Genomic DNA, 16451 nt, shown 5'->3' on the forward strand with positions numbered 1-16451 from the left:
TATGTGAAGTTATGAAGCATTGCTATGTGTGTTACTGAAATATGTTGTGAGGTTGGGAGATGCCCAGAACCAACCTTTCAATTGCAAAGGATCAACAAGACGTACTGACAGCTCATTAAAGGGAATCCACTCTTCCAATGGCCATCCCAGAGACTTCTCATAGGGTACGTCTTCACTACCCGCCGGATCAGCGGGTAGCAATCGATTTCTCGGAGTTCGATATATCGCGTCTCATCTAGACGCGATATATCGAACCCCGAATGCGCTCCCGTCGACTCCAGAACTCCACCGGAGCGAGTGGCGGTAGCGGAGTCAACGGAGGAGCCACGGACGTCGATCCCGCGCTGTGAGGATGGGTAAGTAATTCGAGCTAAGGTACTTCGACTTCAGCTACGCTATTCACGTAGCTGAAGTTGCGTACCTTAGATCGACCCTTCCCCCCCCCCCCAGTGTAGACCAGGCCATAGAGAGCATGTATGCAGTGGAGACTGCTTGACCAATAGGGAATGCCTGATCCCCACGTCACAGCAAAAATCTTTCCAGCAAGCTGGTAGAAAATATAAAAGAGGGGAAGAGACATGATAAATGAGCCCCTCCTCCCCCAAACACCTGGAGGACAAAGACTTTGAACTGGGGAAGGGTGGTCCAGTGTACTGAGGATCTGTAACCTGCTTGTACCATCTGTCAGGGTGAGACACTGCGTGATTCAAATCGCGCTTAGTTTGTAGAACTTGGACTGCATGTTTATTTTTGTTTTTAAGTAACCAACTCTGATCTCTATGCCTGCTACCTACAATCACCTAAAATCTCTTTCTGTAGTTAATAAACCTGTTTTAAATTTTACCTAAAACAATATGTTTTGGATGAAGTGCTTGGGAAATCTCAACTCAGTTTACAAAGACTAGTTTGTGTCCATTCCATACTGAGACAGTGGCGAACAAGGCTGTGGAGCTGGAGGGAATTGGCTTGAGACTCCCTATTGACGGTTCATGAGTGACTGGGAGATCATTCATGTAACAGAGTTGGGTGTGTTCCTTACTCTGTATAAGTGCAGTGCCTATCAGAGTTTGTAACTTGACATCAGCATCACTGTGTGAGAAGAAGCCCAGGTTGGTGGTTTGAAGGTCACAGTGGTCGACAATCAAGGCTGCACCCTGGGAACCCAGTCACAAGCAGTACTGTCCACTTAAATGAGAGAAGGATATCCTAGAAATAGCATCAAGATTTGGAAATATAACCCTCTTTCAAACTCTGCCTCAAAATCTAATCTTGCTCTGACATAGTCACAGTGCTTTTAGCCATGTCTGTTCATACTGGGGATGTATTTGTTAGAAAGTTAAGTATTTTATAAACTCTAAACAAGAACAAACATTTCTTGATCATTTAAGTGTAGGTAATGCCACTGCTGTATGATTAATTTTTGTGTGTGGTATTTGTTGTTGTATTTAACTTTTCTTATTTATGTAACATAAGACAGGATTATAATTCTACAGAAAATATTTATATTGCTCTATCTACATGTGTAAAAAACCTGAGCATAATCCTAATTCACTTGCCACAGTACTTCCTATACAACATTACATAACAGAGAAGTCATTTCAAAAGCATTACTGAATGCTACAAGAATGAGAGCAACCAAACTATTAAAAAAATTAAAGACATGCTGTCATAACAGAGAAAGAATATGTTGCTTAACGTGATGAACATAATGTGCATGATTAAATCCCGTGAGACTCGCAAAATGGAAAGTCTTTTAAACAAGTCTCACATTTTAGTCTGAGCTATCACAGTGCTAACCTGGGGAAATTTTTCAAACCATTTCTGCCTGCATTTCAGGGGCCCAATCCAATATCCATTAAGCCGATGGAAAAATTCCCACTGACTTCAATGGGAATAGAATCTGACCCCAAGAGAGGCAATGACAACAGTTTAACTCCTTATAAAAAGGAAATATACAGAGAATTAAAGGTTCTGGAGCTCTTGCTTCTCATATCCTCTAAATCTACATATTATAAAGCAATTAAAACATTAATTACATTAGTAATGTAAAAGCAGCAGAGTCCTGTGGCACCTTATAGACTAACAGATGTATTGGAGCATGAGCTTTCGTGGGTGAATACCCACTTCGTCGGATGCATGTCACATGTCACATGCATCTGATGAAGTGGGTATTCACCCATGAAAGCTCATGCTCCAATACATCTGTTAGTCTATAAGGTGCCACAGGACTCTTTGCTGCTTTTACAAATCCGGACCAACATGGCTACCCCTCTGATTAGTAATGTAAGGTATTACATTAGTCAGAGTAAGAGACATTTATTACTTTGTACATGCTCTCAGTGGAGTTATTGCTTAAATCATTATCTGCACTTTTTCAGCTCAACCGTATTTTTCTCTCAGCTTGTCTCAGATTAAACTCCAATGCACATAATATTTTAGTCCTATTATTCAGTGTGATTTTCAGCAAACAGCATCCTATCTGAAAGGACATTTCCTCTGAGGAGATCCTTTGGGCATCCAATCAGCCAGGTATTACTAGGCCTGCAACTTTTAATTAACTCTTGTCATAACTGTCCAAAACTCTGATTTAAAAGCTAAAGAAACTCTGTATTTGTTGGAAGAGAGAATATAAACAAGCACATTGTCAGTATGAGGCATGGAGAATTGAGCAAACACCACCACACACGCACGTTTCATGGGAAATTTTTGGGGGCAGTGTCCATTCAGCTTCTGCATGCAATCTAGTCCTCCCCTTGACCCATTCCAAGGATATATGCAGCTGCACAAGTGAACTGCCCCCAGGTCCTTCTCCACTGCAAAGTCCCGAGACACAAGACTATGAAGCAGTGAGAAGGGAAAGGGGGGTGCAGTGGAGCACTCATAAGAGGACACATCTGGAAGAAGGTCAGTTACTGCACAACATGAATAATGACTCCCACGCAGTATCCCTTGATGGAGGTGGGAGCCTCAGAGTCAGATATAACAGTGAAGACGAGACTGCATTGCCAACTGCAGCATCTGCTCTAGAAGCGTTAATCAGAGCATCTTATTTGGAAAGGTATGTATTGAGGACTAGGTTGTGGCTCTGCAAATTTCAGCAACTGGGACATCTTTCAACATAAAAGTAGATTGGGACCTTGTAGAATGGGCTATCACTCTAGAAGGAGATGAATGTTGGCATAATAACAAGAGATAATATGCACAGAAATCTACTTTGAAAGTCTTTGGATGAAATTGCGGATCCTCTGGATCTGTCAGCAACTGACACAAAGCCTAGAAGACTTCCCTGAAATGCTTGGTTCTGTCTGAGTAGAAGGCCAGTGTCCTTTTGATATCCAAAGAACGTAAGGCATCTCCCTCTCTGGACTGGTGTGGCTTCAGAAAGAAACCTGGGAAATGAATAACCTGATTAATATGGAATTCAGAAGAAACTGTAGGTAGAAATCAAGGATGAGGATGTAATGCAACTTTGTCTCTGAAGAACACTGAAAGAAAGGGTTTGCCATCACAGCCCCCATTTCTCCATACTTCAGGCAGAAGTGTTGGCCACCAGGAAGGCTGTTTTCATAGACAGAGGTAGTAAAATCACAGAAATGTAGAGTGGAAAGGGACCTCGATAAGTCATCAATTCCAGCCCCCCGCACTGAAGCAGGACCAAGTAAACCTAGACCATCCCTGACAAGTGTTTGTCCAACCTGTTCTTAAAAACCTCCAAAAAGGGGATTCCACAACTTCCTTTGAAATCCTATTAATCCTTATAAAGTTATTCCTAATATCTAACCTAAATCTCTCTCGTTGCGATTAAGCCCATTACCTCTTGTCCTACCTTCAGTGAACATGGAGAACAAGTGATCACCATTCTCTAACAGCCATTAATATATGAGAAAACGTATCAGGTCCCCCTCTCAGTCTTCTTTTCTCAAGACTATACATAGTTTTTTTAACTGTTCCTCAGAGGTCAGGTTTTCTAAATCTTTTATCATTTTTGTTCCTCGCCTCTGGACTCTCTCCAATTCATCTATATCTTTCCTGAAGCATGGCTCTCAAATTGAATTTCAACTTGCTAATTTCAGCTCAATTCTCTAATTTATTGAGGTCATTTTGAAGTCTAATGCTATCCTTCAAAGTGCATGCATCCCCTCCCAGCTTGGTGTCCATTTGTAAACTTTATAAGCATATGCTCCATTCCATTGTCCAAGTCATTAATGAAAATACTGAATGGTATGGGAGTTGGGACTGACCTCTGCGAGACCCATTATATACTCCCTCCCAGTCTGACAACAAATCATTGATAACTACTCTTTGAGTATAGTCTGTCAATCAATTGTACACCAACCTTATACGAATTTCATCTTGTCCCCATTTCTCTAGGACACTTATGAGAATGCCCTGTGGGACTGTGTTAAAATCCGTACTAAAATCAAGATACATCACATATACTGCTTTCCTCCACCCATCCCAGTTAGAGACAGACACTCTCAGTGCCTCTGTCATTTAGGAGACATCCACCTACCTGCAAAGTGCCAGGTAACTGTCGAACTCTGCTTGTCTGCTTTTATAACTGAAAAGACTGAATACTGCTATAAGAAACTCCTCCCTGATGTTAGAACCCTACTGTTCATCACCAAAAGCTAATCTGCCCATAAGACCTGTTAATCAGTAACTTAAATAACATAATATGGGGGAAACAAAGGCTATGTCTTCACTTACAGTGGTGTGCAGAGTGCAGGCAGTACACACACAGCTAGTGCGCCACAGTGAAAGACAGACTGTATCCACACTTGTCACTGTGGCACGCAGCTACACACTGCAGTGAAAGAAAGGCTCCAGCAGCTGGGTGACAGGGCGGAAGCTCTGGCAAAGAGGAGATAATGGGACACTACACTGCTAAAAATTGCAATGTAAATATGGGAGGCACTGCTTGGACGTGTGGGAGCAGGCAGGGTATATACCCAAGGAGTTCAGGAGTGTAGAGCACTCTATTTGCCTAAGCAGTGCCTAGCCATCTACACCGCTATCTATACCTGTGCTACCTGGGCTGGCAGTGCCTGTACTCTACACACTGTCATAACTGTAGACATTCCTAAAGAAATCACTATTTTCATCAATTCCTCTTTCCATCTGGACTCTTCTTATCAGCCTCCTCACATATTCTTGTTGCTGAGCACTTCATTGCTTGCCCTCTTTTCCTACATTTATTAAATTCTTCAAACTTAGATCTCATTTGGGCCCTGATCCTACAAACACTTATGCACATGCTCAACTTTACTACTGAGAACAGTCCCAGTATTTGAATAGGACTTACTACTCACAGTAGTAAACTTAAACACGTGCATAAGCGTTCGCAGGATTGGGGTCTTGGTGATGACATAAAGGATGGGTGGCCAGGACCTGCATAAAAGTCCAGTGATTTTCTAACTTCTTTCCATGATTAGTCTCTATTTTCCTTCATTATACCAATACAAACAGAAGAACAGTAATTCTTACTACATATTGCTTTGTAGTCTCTTTTTAACTCTCCAGAAAATATACATTCAGACTGATGCCTTCTGTCATTTATGTCTGAATAAAACCTAATACTTTAACATATGACCTTATCTTTTTAATCTACCAAATCTATTCATGCTATATTTTTACCTTAGTTTCCCCCAGTTATTTTGCCATTCAGCATGCCCAGTCACTTACTTACAAGTAGGTTCTACTTGTTTAAGTTGTAGATGGAATATTATTCCACAGCCTCTCTCAATAGTAAGAAGCAGACTTTACTATACACCAATGTTCAAAGGAAGGGTTAAGTAATCCACTGTCATGGGCAATATGACTGAAAATACAGTACGTGTCAAATCAAAATAAATATTTCCTACATTGCCTGCTTTAGCTTTGAAAGCGATGACTCCCTACAAAAGGGTCAAGGAAGTTAAATTACTAGATTAAAACACTGTATTCTACAGAAAAATAACCACTTTAACGCTCTTAAAAGCTAAAATGCTACATCACTATGATGAAATGTATTTTTAAAAGCCCCATAAGTGTTCTCAGCCCTCCACCATTTTCTAAGGAAAACAGTAATGTCACCAACTTTACATTTACATAGTGCCTTTTCACCCCAAAAGATCCCAAAGAGACTTAATAAACCATATTTACATAAATATACATTACATTTCACTTCACTCAACACTGAAGTGCAGCCATCTCCAGGGTTGAATAAGTAGTTCTTTAAGTAGTTCAGTACACAGCAACACTATACAATTGTTGGGGTCACATAGGGTAGTATACTGTCAGCATCCAAAGGAAACCGCACTGGAAATATAGGTAGGCAGAATGAAGCTACTGAATTGTAAATTTTGCACCCCTACTCATGGGCAATTGGTCTTTAATGACTATCAGAGATAAGATATGCTTAAAGTCTTTCCAAAAAGACTACACCACCGAGCCCTACAGAGCCCCCTGCTACCATGTTGGAGCATTACTTTATCACGGACTCAGAATGTCACATGTACTAAATAATTTTCTATAGATCTGGGTTTTCCATCCAAGAACTAATCAGGCTTAAACATGTTTGGAGATCTGATAAGATCACAGCCCAGTGAGGTATGGCAGCAGACAGATACCTCCTACAAACTACCCTGAAAATATAAATGACATCTAGCAAAATAAATCATAAGATACCCAGAATATGATGTTTTGCTGTCTGGCAATAGCACTTTCTTCTTGGGGATGTTTCCAAGGTTCTCTTCCTGTGTCTTCTCTCTTTCAGCCTTTGAAGCTCCCTCATGATAAGTAGTTTTTTCCATTTTCAATGGCTTTTGATCTAATGTTGGTTTCTCATTTTCATCTTTTATATGTGTTCTGCTCCATGGTGTTTTTTCTTCACTTTCCTTACCAGGTTTTTGGAAACTGCTGCTCAAAAAGCTACAAGATGGTAGTTTTAATGAGGAATGCTGTACCTTGCAGTCTTTACTAACAGATGACAAATCATCTTCAGAAGGTTTCAAAAATTTATATTTCAAATTGCGCAGAGTGGAAACTGTCTCCTGACTTTGTTTTTCATCAGAATGTTTTGCTGCTTTGGAACAATCGTCTCTTAACTCAGAGTCTGTGCTATGATGTCTATATTCTCGTTCTTCTCTTGACCTGTCTTTTCTATAACCTCTTTCTTCCAATGGATATATCTTATTATGCCTATCTCTGGAATGTCCTTCACATGTACCCTTGATTCTGTCACCTTCAACTTGTGTTTCTTTTTCCATGTGGTGCTCTCTCTCTTTTTGCTCATTCTCTGAATAGTTAAATTTCCTCCATCTTCCTTTTCTATATTCATTTTCCTGTTTTGATGCAGCTTCTTCAGCTTCTTCCCATCTTGATTGAAATATTTCCATTGACTACAAGACAGAAGGAAAAATATAATGGCATTATTTTTTAAATGATGTCCATACTAACAACAAGCATGAGAGAGAGAATACATGGTAGTGCTATAGAGTATAATGGTTTTAGTGGTCTAAATTTGGGATGGCCACATAAGTCATGCAGCTGTGATAATATCACAGGGGACATTTCTAAAACTAATCAGCATGGATATTTAACCTTTAACCATCACTGGAAAGAAATCAATGATTTGCACAACCAGCGAAGTTTCTACCCAATATTCAGGCCTAAAGTCTGAATGACCAGGGTCAAGGAAATCTAAGAAACTGTATGCTTATCCTGTCACAAACTTCTGAATTACCTCTTTTTGGTTGTTTTTTTTTAAAGGGATATTACAGAACGGTATAGCAGTTGGCAGGCTGCATGACATTCAGCATCAACTTTTTTCAGTAGAGACCTCTTAGTAGCTTTCCTGAAGAATCACTGGCACCTTGCCTAACTTAGGGAAACACAATCTCATCCACTTGCTGCCCCCAGTACTACTTCTCTGGAATTCACAAGCCAAGGACAAGAGTCCAATTTTCTGGTTGTAGGAAGAGGCCAGAATCTCCAGAATGTCAGAGAGCAGCACTAACAAACTCAAATTAAGAAGACTCAGCATTTGTCCCCTTACAATATTCTTAAACCTATTCCTGGTATACAATTGAATATCATATATCCTGCACCTTTCACCAGTAATTTTGAAGCCAATACCATGTTTTGTGGGGTGGGGTTGAGAGGTATGTTTTTGTGGCAGTTTGTTTTCTTAAAGGTTAGCTTTTGAAAACTACTCAGAGGATTTAGCAAGTGAGAAGCATTGTTAGTAGAGATGGATTGCAGGTAAACTGTCCAACGGATTCATGATAAAATTAAGTTACCACATAACTCTCCAACTTGTTACGTGGATAACACCATCACAAAGGGTATGTCTATACTTGGAGCTCAGGGTGGGATTCTCACCTCGTGTGGACACATTTACTCTCGCTCTCATGGAGCTAGCACCCTAAAATTAGTAGTAAAGCCAGGGTAACATGGGCAACAGTGAACAGCTGCGTGAGCTAGACGTGCAGCATACAAACCCGCATGGGGTACACTCCCAGCATGGCTACCCTGTGCTGCTGCTCACTGCTGCCCATCCTCCCCCAGCTATGCTACTCTTTTTAGCACACTAGCTCAATGAGCACTAGCACAAGTGTGTCCCCTCAAACTGGAAATCATAACCCTTGCTCCTGCCGCAGATATAGCCAAACTTCTTGTGTGCACATGTGGGCACAGGTCTGAAAGAAATATCTCTGCAAATACAGATAATTTTGGAAGGTGCTCAGATATCAGGATAATGTGGACTGTTACCCAGGGTTCCTGCATCCCAACACTCTTGGTAACTTTTACTCTGTGTGAGGTGCTGTCAGGAAATAAATCAGGGGAGACACGGCTGTCCGACTGATAGATGGCTGGCACAAACTGAACAACACAAGAGTGCTTTCACTTAAAGCTAAACTTTACTTAGGGCTGGTCTACACTGGGAGGGGGTCGATCTAAGATACGTAACTTCAGCTACGTGAATAGCGTAGCTGAAGTCGAAGTACCTTAGATCGAATTACTTACCGTCCTCACGGCGCGGGATCGACCGCGGCTCCCCGTGTCGACTCCGCTACCGCCGTTCACGTTGGTGGAGTTCCAGAGTCGACAGGAGCACGTTCAGGGATCGATATATCGCGTCTAGATGAGATGTGATATATCGATCCCCAAAAAATCGATTGCTACCCGCCGATGCGGCCGGTAGTGAAGACGTACCCTTAGTCTCAAGCACTTACACACGTCCGCAACAAGATTAGTAAAACACCCCCAACAATCGATAACTACCGAAGCTGAGTGTGGCTCTCAAGTGGCACAGTGGTAGCTCATCTGCCGGTGGGGAACATAAGATGCATCCAGAGGGAGAGACCAGTCCCGAAGAATCCCCCCATCTCAAGTTTTTTCCCCCTTATTTATAAATTAGTAATAGAATGACATGTCCCTTAAAGAAACCTTGTTAAGTAAACTGTTTCAATCATCAAGCAAGAGGTTCCTTCTGATTATTGATTAACCAGGTGTGGGTTTTTCCAGAGTTTGCAGCCTTGAGACCCCAATAGACATTCCTGGGGCATATCCTACTCTTTTAAAATGCACGTATCAGCAATTTCAACACAATTCTTATCAGGAAGGACGCAGGGTCAAGCTGCCCTTTCTCTGGCACCCAAAACCCCCTCCCCTCCTTCCTTGGTCAAGCTGAGATTGCTGAATGGCCAATTTACAGCTTGCTGACTAGGCCGCCTTTAACAATAAGCCATAGTGGTTTCAAGCACTTTACTGGTTTGCCAAAGTCTCCCCATACATGGGCCATATAGAACCTGGGTGAAGTGAAAGATAGAAATATTTTAACTACAGTCTAGTACCCCACAGTGAAAAAAAGGTAGCATACAAAATCATGCAAATCGAAGTCTGACAGCATTAATGCCTCCATCACTTGATGGAAGTTTCAAGAACGGATTGTTTTCAGCAGAGCTTGATCATGTGTTAAGCTATACATTAAATACTTCTGCCTTTACAGGGATTTGACCTTTTCCAAAAGCTTAAAAACTGTAAACAAGGAAAATACTTTTCCTCTTAAGATGCTTACCCCATATCTCTCAGCTACAATTTCCTCAAAATTTCTTTTCTCTCTCTCAGCCTGTTCCTTCATCCTTTGATAGGATTTCTTTAACCAACTTAATCCACCGTCTTCAACAATTTTAACTAAAGGAACAAAAGAATTAGATATGATATTTTTGTATTCCAGGGTTAGCTTTTATTACCTAACACTTATTGTATATGCTATATGCAGCACAGAAACTTAAATTAGCTCAGTTAGACCTATTTTGTATGTTGACATGGAGTACATCTAGCTTTCTACCTTCAGGTTCGTGCCTCAACTGAAAATATTGTAATAAAATATTGTCTTTCTTCCTATCCTGAATACATGAAACAGAAAACCGATGCAAAACTTCTAGTCTTTCACACCAAATATTTCTTCTTAGAAATTTACATTAGTTGCATTCAAAGATGATCAGTTTCTTGCAGATTAGTTTGTTGGTTTCTCTACCAGAACAAGCAGAACCAAATAGGGGTACATGGGAGTATGGCATGGCCGCAGCAGGCATGGGTCAGCTGACTCAGACTCACGGGGCTTGGACTGCAAGGCTACGAATTGATGTGTAGATGTTGGGCTTGGGCTGGTGCCCAAACATAGGATCCCTCAGAGGGTCCCAGAGCTCAGGCTCCAGCCCTGGGACCCTCCACTCTTGCAGGGTCCCAGAACTAGTGCTCCAGTCTGAGCCCAAAACATATACACAGCAATTTTTCTGCTGCAGAGCCCAAGCTCTGCGAGTCCAGGTCAGCTAACCTGGTCAACTGTGGTTTTTTTATCCCCATGTAGACAAACCCTTTGAGCCAGATGAGTCTCTCAGAGTTAACATTACAAAAAGTAGTGGTTGAGGGTGCATGGTAGCAAGGTGCAGGGGCACCCCCAGAAATTTTTGACTTGGTATACACTATCAATCCATGTGATCACTGGCCTGAGGGAGACCCCTGGAAGCCTATAGTCCATACAAACTGCCCACAGAATAAGTGGGTAAGGACTCCCAATAGGGGCCCCTTACTACTCCCTACAACCCACCATATAAGAGTCCTCCTTAATATTTTATAAATGTTATGTGACATTCTGAAAAAATATTTCATAGCTGCACTTGCTGGAAATAGACAGGGTAAGCCAAGGGTAAGGACTGAAGTGAAAAGGTTACAGAAATAATGTTTTTCACAAACTACATTCTTAATGTATTTCATTTAAATGTGACTCACAGATTTCTGTAGTTTAATATTTTAAAACTGTAATTTGTGTAATGGAATGAAAGGAATCAAATGAGATGACAACAATTTATCATGTCCTGGTGGAATCATTCTTCCTTTAATTAGTTCAAATGAGAGAAAATCTGTGTAGAAACTGAAGGTCAAACCACTCAAGATTATCAATCAGTCAAGAAATATTCTGCGAAACAATGTATTATGATTTTAACCCAATATTTGCTACTGAAACAAATTTTACTTCATTTGTCTTCACTGTATGTAACTGGAAGCCCTGCTATGCTGACCATTTAACAACATAAACGTCTCTGAGGGGAATACATATAGCTTTTCTTACTAAAAATTGTTTTTTTACCTTTTTTAACTGAAGTTGCTTCACCCTCTTCTGGTGGTAAACCTGTTCCACCATCTTTCCAGTAGGGGTTCAGCTCTCTTTCAGAAATTCTAGACTATGGAAAACAATTTTCAACTGATGCACAAAAATCCACTTTGTCTAACAGCTGCTGTTACAACTTTTTAATTATTTTGTATGATCCATATAGAAATGTAATCAGTTTAAATGTACCCAAATAACAATCTCATTAACAAACCTGGTGCTGGAACTTTAAAAAAAAAAAGTTTGACAGGACAACGTAACTTTCAATATTTTTAAAAAAAATACTAATTCACTAAAAATAGCCAGGTGAAGAATCAACTACAATTGTATGTAGAAAATATTTATGAATGTTTTGAGGAAATGTGGGTCTTTTCTATATACAGTAGTACTGGACATCATTTTCTTCAATATTTTCTTCCAAAGAATAATCTCTGTAAGACTTTATTTTGCAGTTCAGATGAGTGTACTTTCAAAACTACAGTTTGTTAAACAAGAACTAAACTAAACATTCCACTACATCACTTCATAGCACTAAAGAATCCCACCTGAGCAGTGGTCCCATAGGCAGCCAGAGCAGCGGCTCTGGGGACAGCCGCACGAGTCTCTGCTCGGCAGCTCCCGGCTGCTGGCCCCTGGGACCACCCGAGCAGCGGCCAGTGGGACTGGCCTCAGGGTCCACTCCCAGAGCAGCAGCTCCCTGGACCTCCCCACCCCCCCGCGTCCAGAGCATTGGCACCCCGGGCCCGCTGCCCAGAGCAGTGGCACCCCAGGGCCCCGCCCCAGCTAAGATAAGGATATTTATATTAAAGATCATACACAGGTCACAGGCCATGAATTTTTGTTTATTGCCCGTGACCTGTCCATGACTTTTACTAAAAATATTCATGACTAAATTGTAGCCTGTTATAAACTTACACTGGGCAGGCTTCTGATGAGCGCAGGACGGTACAGCGCGGGGTCCTAGGCTGAGAAGCTGGGGGAATTATCTGCAGGCTTTCTATTGCTGGTTCATGAATTGGCTGGTGAAAGCATTAGAATCATAGAATATCAGGGTTTGGAAGGGACCTCAGGAGATCATCTAGTCCAACCCCCTGCTCAAAGCAGGACCAATCCTTAGACAGATTTTTACCCCAGTTCCCTAAATGGCCCCCTCAAGGATTGCACTCACAACCCTGAGTTTAGCAGGCCAATGCTCAAACCACTCAGCTATCCCGCATGTAACTCAGCTAAGTGTGTCCCGGTCTGTGGATATATGTGTAAGTGCAATATTTGGATGGGGTTTGCAGCTTGTTCCAGCATCACAGTGTGAGAGGGAGCCCAGGTTGGTAAGACAGAGGGCTCAGCAATACCCCAGTTCCAGGTTGCATCCTAGGGAACCCGTCACAAGTAGGTAACTAGGATCTGTTCAAAGATACCTTCTGAGAATCAGAAACTACATGTAAATAATCATATACCACATTCCTAATGCGAATATCCCTTAGAATTAAGAATACATCATATATTTTTGGACTGAACACTGAAGACTCCTTTAGGAGTATAGAAAAGTTTAAAAAATTACTGAAAAAGCAACAACAAAACATCACCCCCTTCACGCTTTCTCAAAAGCTAGTAAGGACAACAACTAGGATGCTGTAAATTGAATCCCACCAGAAATGCCAACACTGATGTTTCATAGAGGCATAACAACAAACTGGAAAACTACAATAGTGGATGGTCAAAGGGAGGACTAAGGACATATAAATACTAGGTAATATTTGTCTGCCATCTGCCTGCAGAACTGAACAGAAGGTCAGCCCCTCAGTCTGCCAATTTCTACCTATTCAACAGATCTCTGTAAAATGATTCAAGTATTATGGCAGATAGGTGCCATAAAAATACAATTAACTTTTATTATTTAATCTTTTCACTCTAGTTTAGTCATCAATTTTTGCTAGAATTGGCTTTCTTCTTAATTGAAGTTTAATTTAATGGGTTTCCTATCACATGGTAAGCTTCCTAAAGTAAATTCTTTCCTTCATCCCAAACAAGTAATAACCTACCAGTATAAAATGACCACCACCATATGGTCAATAAATACTATTTGAAGAAGATTTTAAAAATAAAACTAATCTAAAAGGGGATTCATTTAAGCAATTTAGAGTACATGTAGTTTATAAAAACTTAAGTGTATGACAAAACTATACACTGCATTTAGGAAGATACAGAGAAAACTGGTGCAATATATAAATAATTCCTTTTACCTGTTCAATTGCTTGGGCTTTCTGTTGCTCCAATAATTTTTCTGTCTCTTTTTCTGCTTTGAGTGATGCTGCAGACGTGGTTTTCAGAGACATAAAATCTAAGGTCATCCATTCATCCCTCTGTAATAATACAAACAGTTTCATCCAAAACAAAATAATAGACAGACTCGGTAAATACCCATTTTCTGTAACAAAAATATACAGCTCAGGTATAAATCAAACTCACAAAATTACTGGTATCATCTGATATTTATAATATATGATGTAGATTTTACAGTAGTTTCTAGCTTTCAAAACATTTTTGCATGCAAAACAAATATTCTAAAGACTTCATTCATGAAATTCATTTACATATGCCGACTTTTACAGCTTTTCTTCATAATTCCAGGTGTATAGTCTAGACATGATTTATTTACGAGCAAGCACACTAGTAAATATGTGGGTGCATGCAAATTCATTAGAGTAAATATGAGATTAGGAATGTCGTTCTTCACTGAACATTGTATGTTTTGTACATCATTTTGCCAGATCGCTTTACATGCCACCTTACTCCAAAACCATTGAAGAATTAATGATTCTTACTGCATTTGGCTTCATGATCTCTTTGGTCTAATTTAGCAGGCACAAAATCTGCAACTAATCATAGGGTGCAGTTGATAGCTCCCAGACACCTAGGTACCCAAATGTGCCCATAAATCCAGTAGTTAAACACTTAACTTCTATTAAATGTGTCAACAAATGCAGGTACAAAACCACATTTACAAATGCCAGATTGAGGCCATTTTAAATATAAGGGCTATTATCTCAAGAAAAAAAGTAGATTAAATAAACCATGTTATAGGGCAATATACCACACTCAAACAGGTAAAGGCATATTTTCCTCCCCTCCCACAGATCACACATCATCTACAACAAATAAAATGTTTGTGAAGCATGAAAAGAAAGCAGTAAAATGCACATTGAAAATGACTAATTAACCAAAATCAAAATGTTAGGCACATCCATGTGTATTCTAACAAAAAGAATGGAATTCTGATGCCATTCTAGAACAATGAAAAAATAGCGTTCATTGTGATCCTTAATCTTCAAGGCTTGAAGCGCCAATCTGAATGGCTGCCACTATGTTATGTCATGTCTCTCATTTACAACCAATGCTACTGCTAGATGATGCATCTGAGACAATTTCACATATATGAAATGGAAGATATCCCATTTCCTAAAGGAGATTTGGGCTAAGGAGGAGGAACAAAAAGTGGGGTTATCTACAAAACCTCATCAGTTTACCATGGTGAATGAGGATAATAAAGGGGACACGGTAATACCAAGGTACAAAATATATAGAATGACCGAGAAGGTTGTGCTGGTGGGGCAGTGGCACTGGATGTGCAAGAAAGCATAGAGTCAATTAAAGTAAAAATCTTAAATGAATCAAACTGTATCAGAGAATCTCTATGGCTAGAAATTCCCTGCTTTAACAATAAGAGTGTAAGCAGTAGGAATACACTACCAACCACATGACCATAATGATGACAGTGATTGTGAAATGCTCAGGGAAACTGGAGAGGCTACAAAGGATTTCAACTATCCTCATTCACTGGGTACATCTCACCTCAGGATAGGATGCAGAGATAATATTTCTAGACACATTAATAACTGCTTCTTGGAGCAGCTTGTCCTGAAGCCCTCAAGGGAGAAGCAATTCTTGATTTAGTTCTAAGTGGCGCACAGCCTCTGGTTCAAGAGGTGACTATAGCTGCATCACTCGGTAAAAGCAACCATAATGCAATTCAATTTCACATCCTTATAGGGGGGGAAATGTCAAAGAAACCCATCACAGTTGCACCCAACTTTTAAAAGGGGAACTACACACAAACAAGGAAGCTAGTTAAATTAAATTTAAAAGGAACAGTCATAAGGGTAAAATGTCTCCAAACTGCATGAAGACTACTTAAAAACACCATAACAGAGGCTCAAGCTAAATCTATGCCCCAAATTAAAAAACAGCAGAGGACCAAAAAATACCACCACTGCTAAACAGCAGAGAAAAAGAGGCAGTCAGAGGTAAAAAGGCATCCTTTAAAAATTGGAAGTCAAACCCTAGTGAGGAAAAAGGAGAGGACCATAAAAAACTCTGGCAAGTCTAGTGCAAAAGTAATAAGGCAGACCAAAAAAGAATCTGAAGAGCAACTAAGTAAAGACAAAAACTAAAAGCAATTTTTTTTAAGTACATCAGAAGCAGGAAGACCATCAAGCAGCCACTGGGACACTGGATGACTGAGAAGCTAAAAGAATATTCAAGGAAGATAAGGATATTGCAGAGAAGCTAAATTAATTCTTTGCATCGGTCTTCACTGCGGAGGATGTGGGGCACATCCAGAGCGTCCCTACCTATGGTGGTGCCCTATGCAGCCTGAGCACCTGCACCCCCCTTACGGGGGGAGCGGCTGCACCGCTGGGGGGCTGGCTCGGCCCCTCCACGGGGGTGGTGTCTGCACTCAAGGGCTGCAGGGACGTGGGGGCAGGAGCTGTGAGGAGCAGCAGCAGGGCAGGGA

General features: G+C 40.7%; 1 protein-coding gene across 5 annotated transcripts in view; it reads right to left on the reverse strand.

Annotated features, from left to right (window-relative positions):
• The window catches only part of CWF19L2 (CWF19 like cell cycle control factor 2), a 156731-nt gene that overhangs the window by 107946 nt on the left and 32334 nt on the right, over window positions 1–16451 (reverse strand). For 4 of the 5 annotated variants that reach the window (XM_039493084.1, XM_039493092.1, XM_039493101.1 and 1 more), the window contains 4 exons: window positions 13900–14019; window positions 11639–11732; window positions 10064–10179; window positions 6670–7382 (listed from right to left, as the gene is read on the reverse strand). In XM_039493084.1, the coding sequence (XP_039349018.1) occupies window positions 6670–7382; window positions 10064–10179; window positions 11639–11732; window positions 13900–14019 (1043 nt within the window). Of the gene's footprint in view, window positions 1–6669; window positions 7383–10063; window positions 10180–11638; window positions 11733–13899; window positions 14020–14481; window positions 14512–16451 lie in introns of those variants that run through there. The other variant, XM_039493114.1, reaches the window with a different exon arrangement.

Source organism: Mauremys reevesii, linkage group 1 (genome assembly GCF_016161935.1).
Source record: "Mauremys reevesii isolate NIE-2019 linkage group 1, ASM1616193v1, whole genome shotgun sequence".
Classification (NCBI taxonomy): Eukaryota; Metazoa; Chordata; order Testudines; family Geoemydidae; genus Mauremys; species Mauremys reevesii.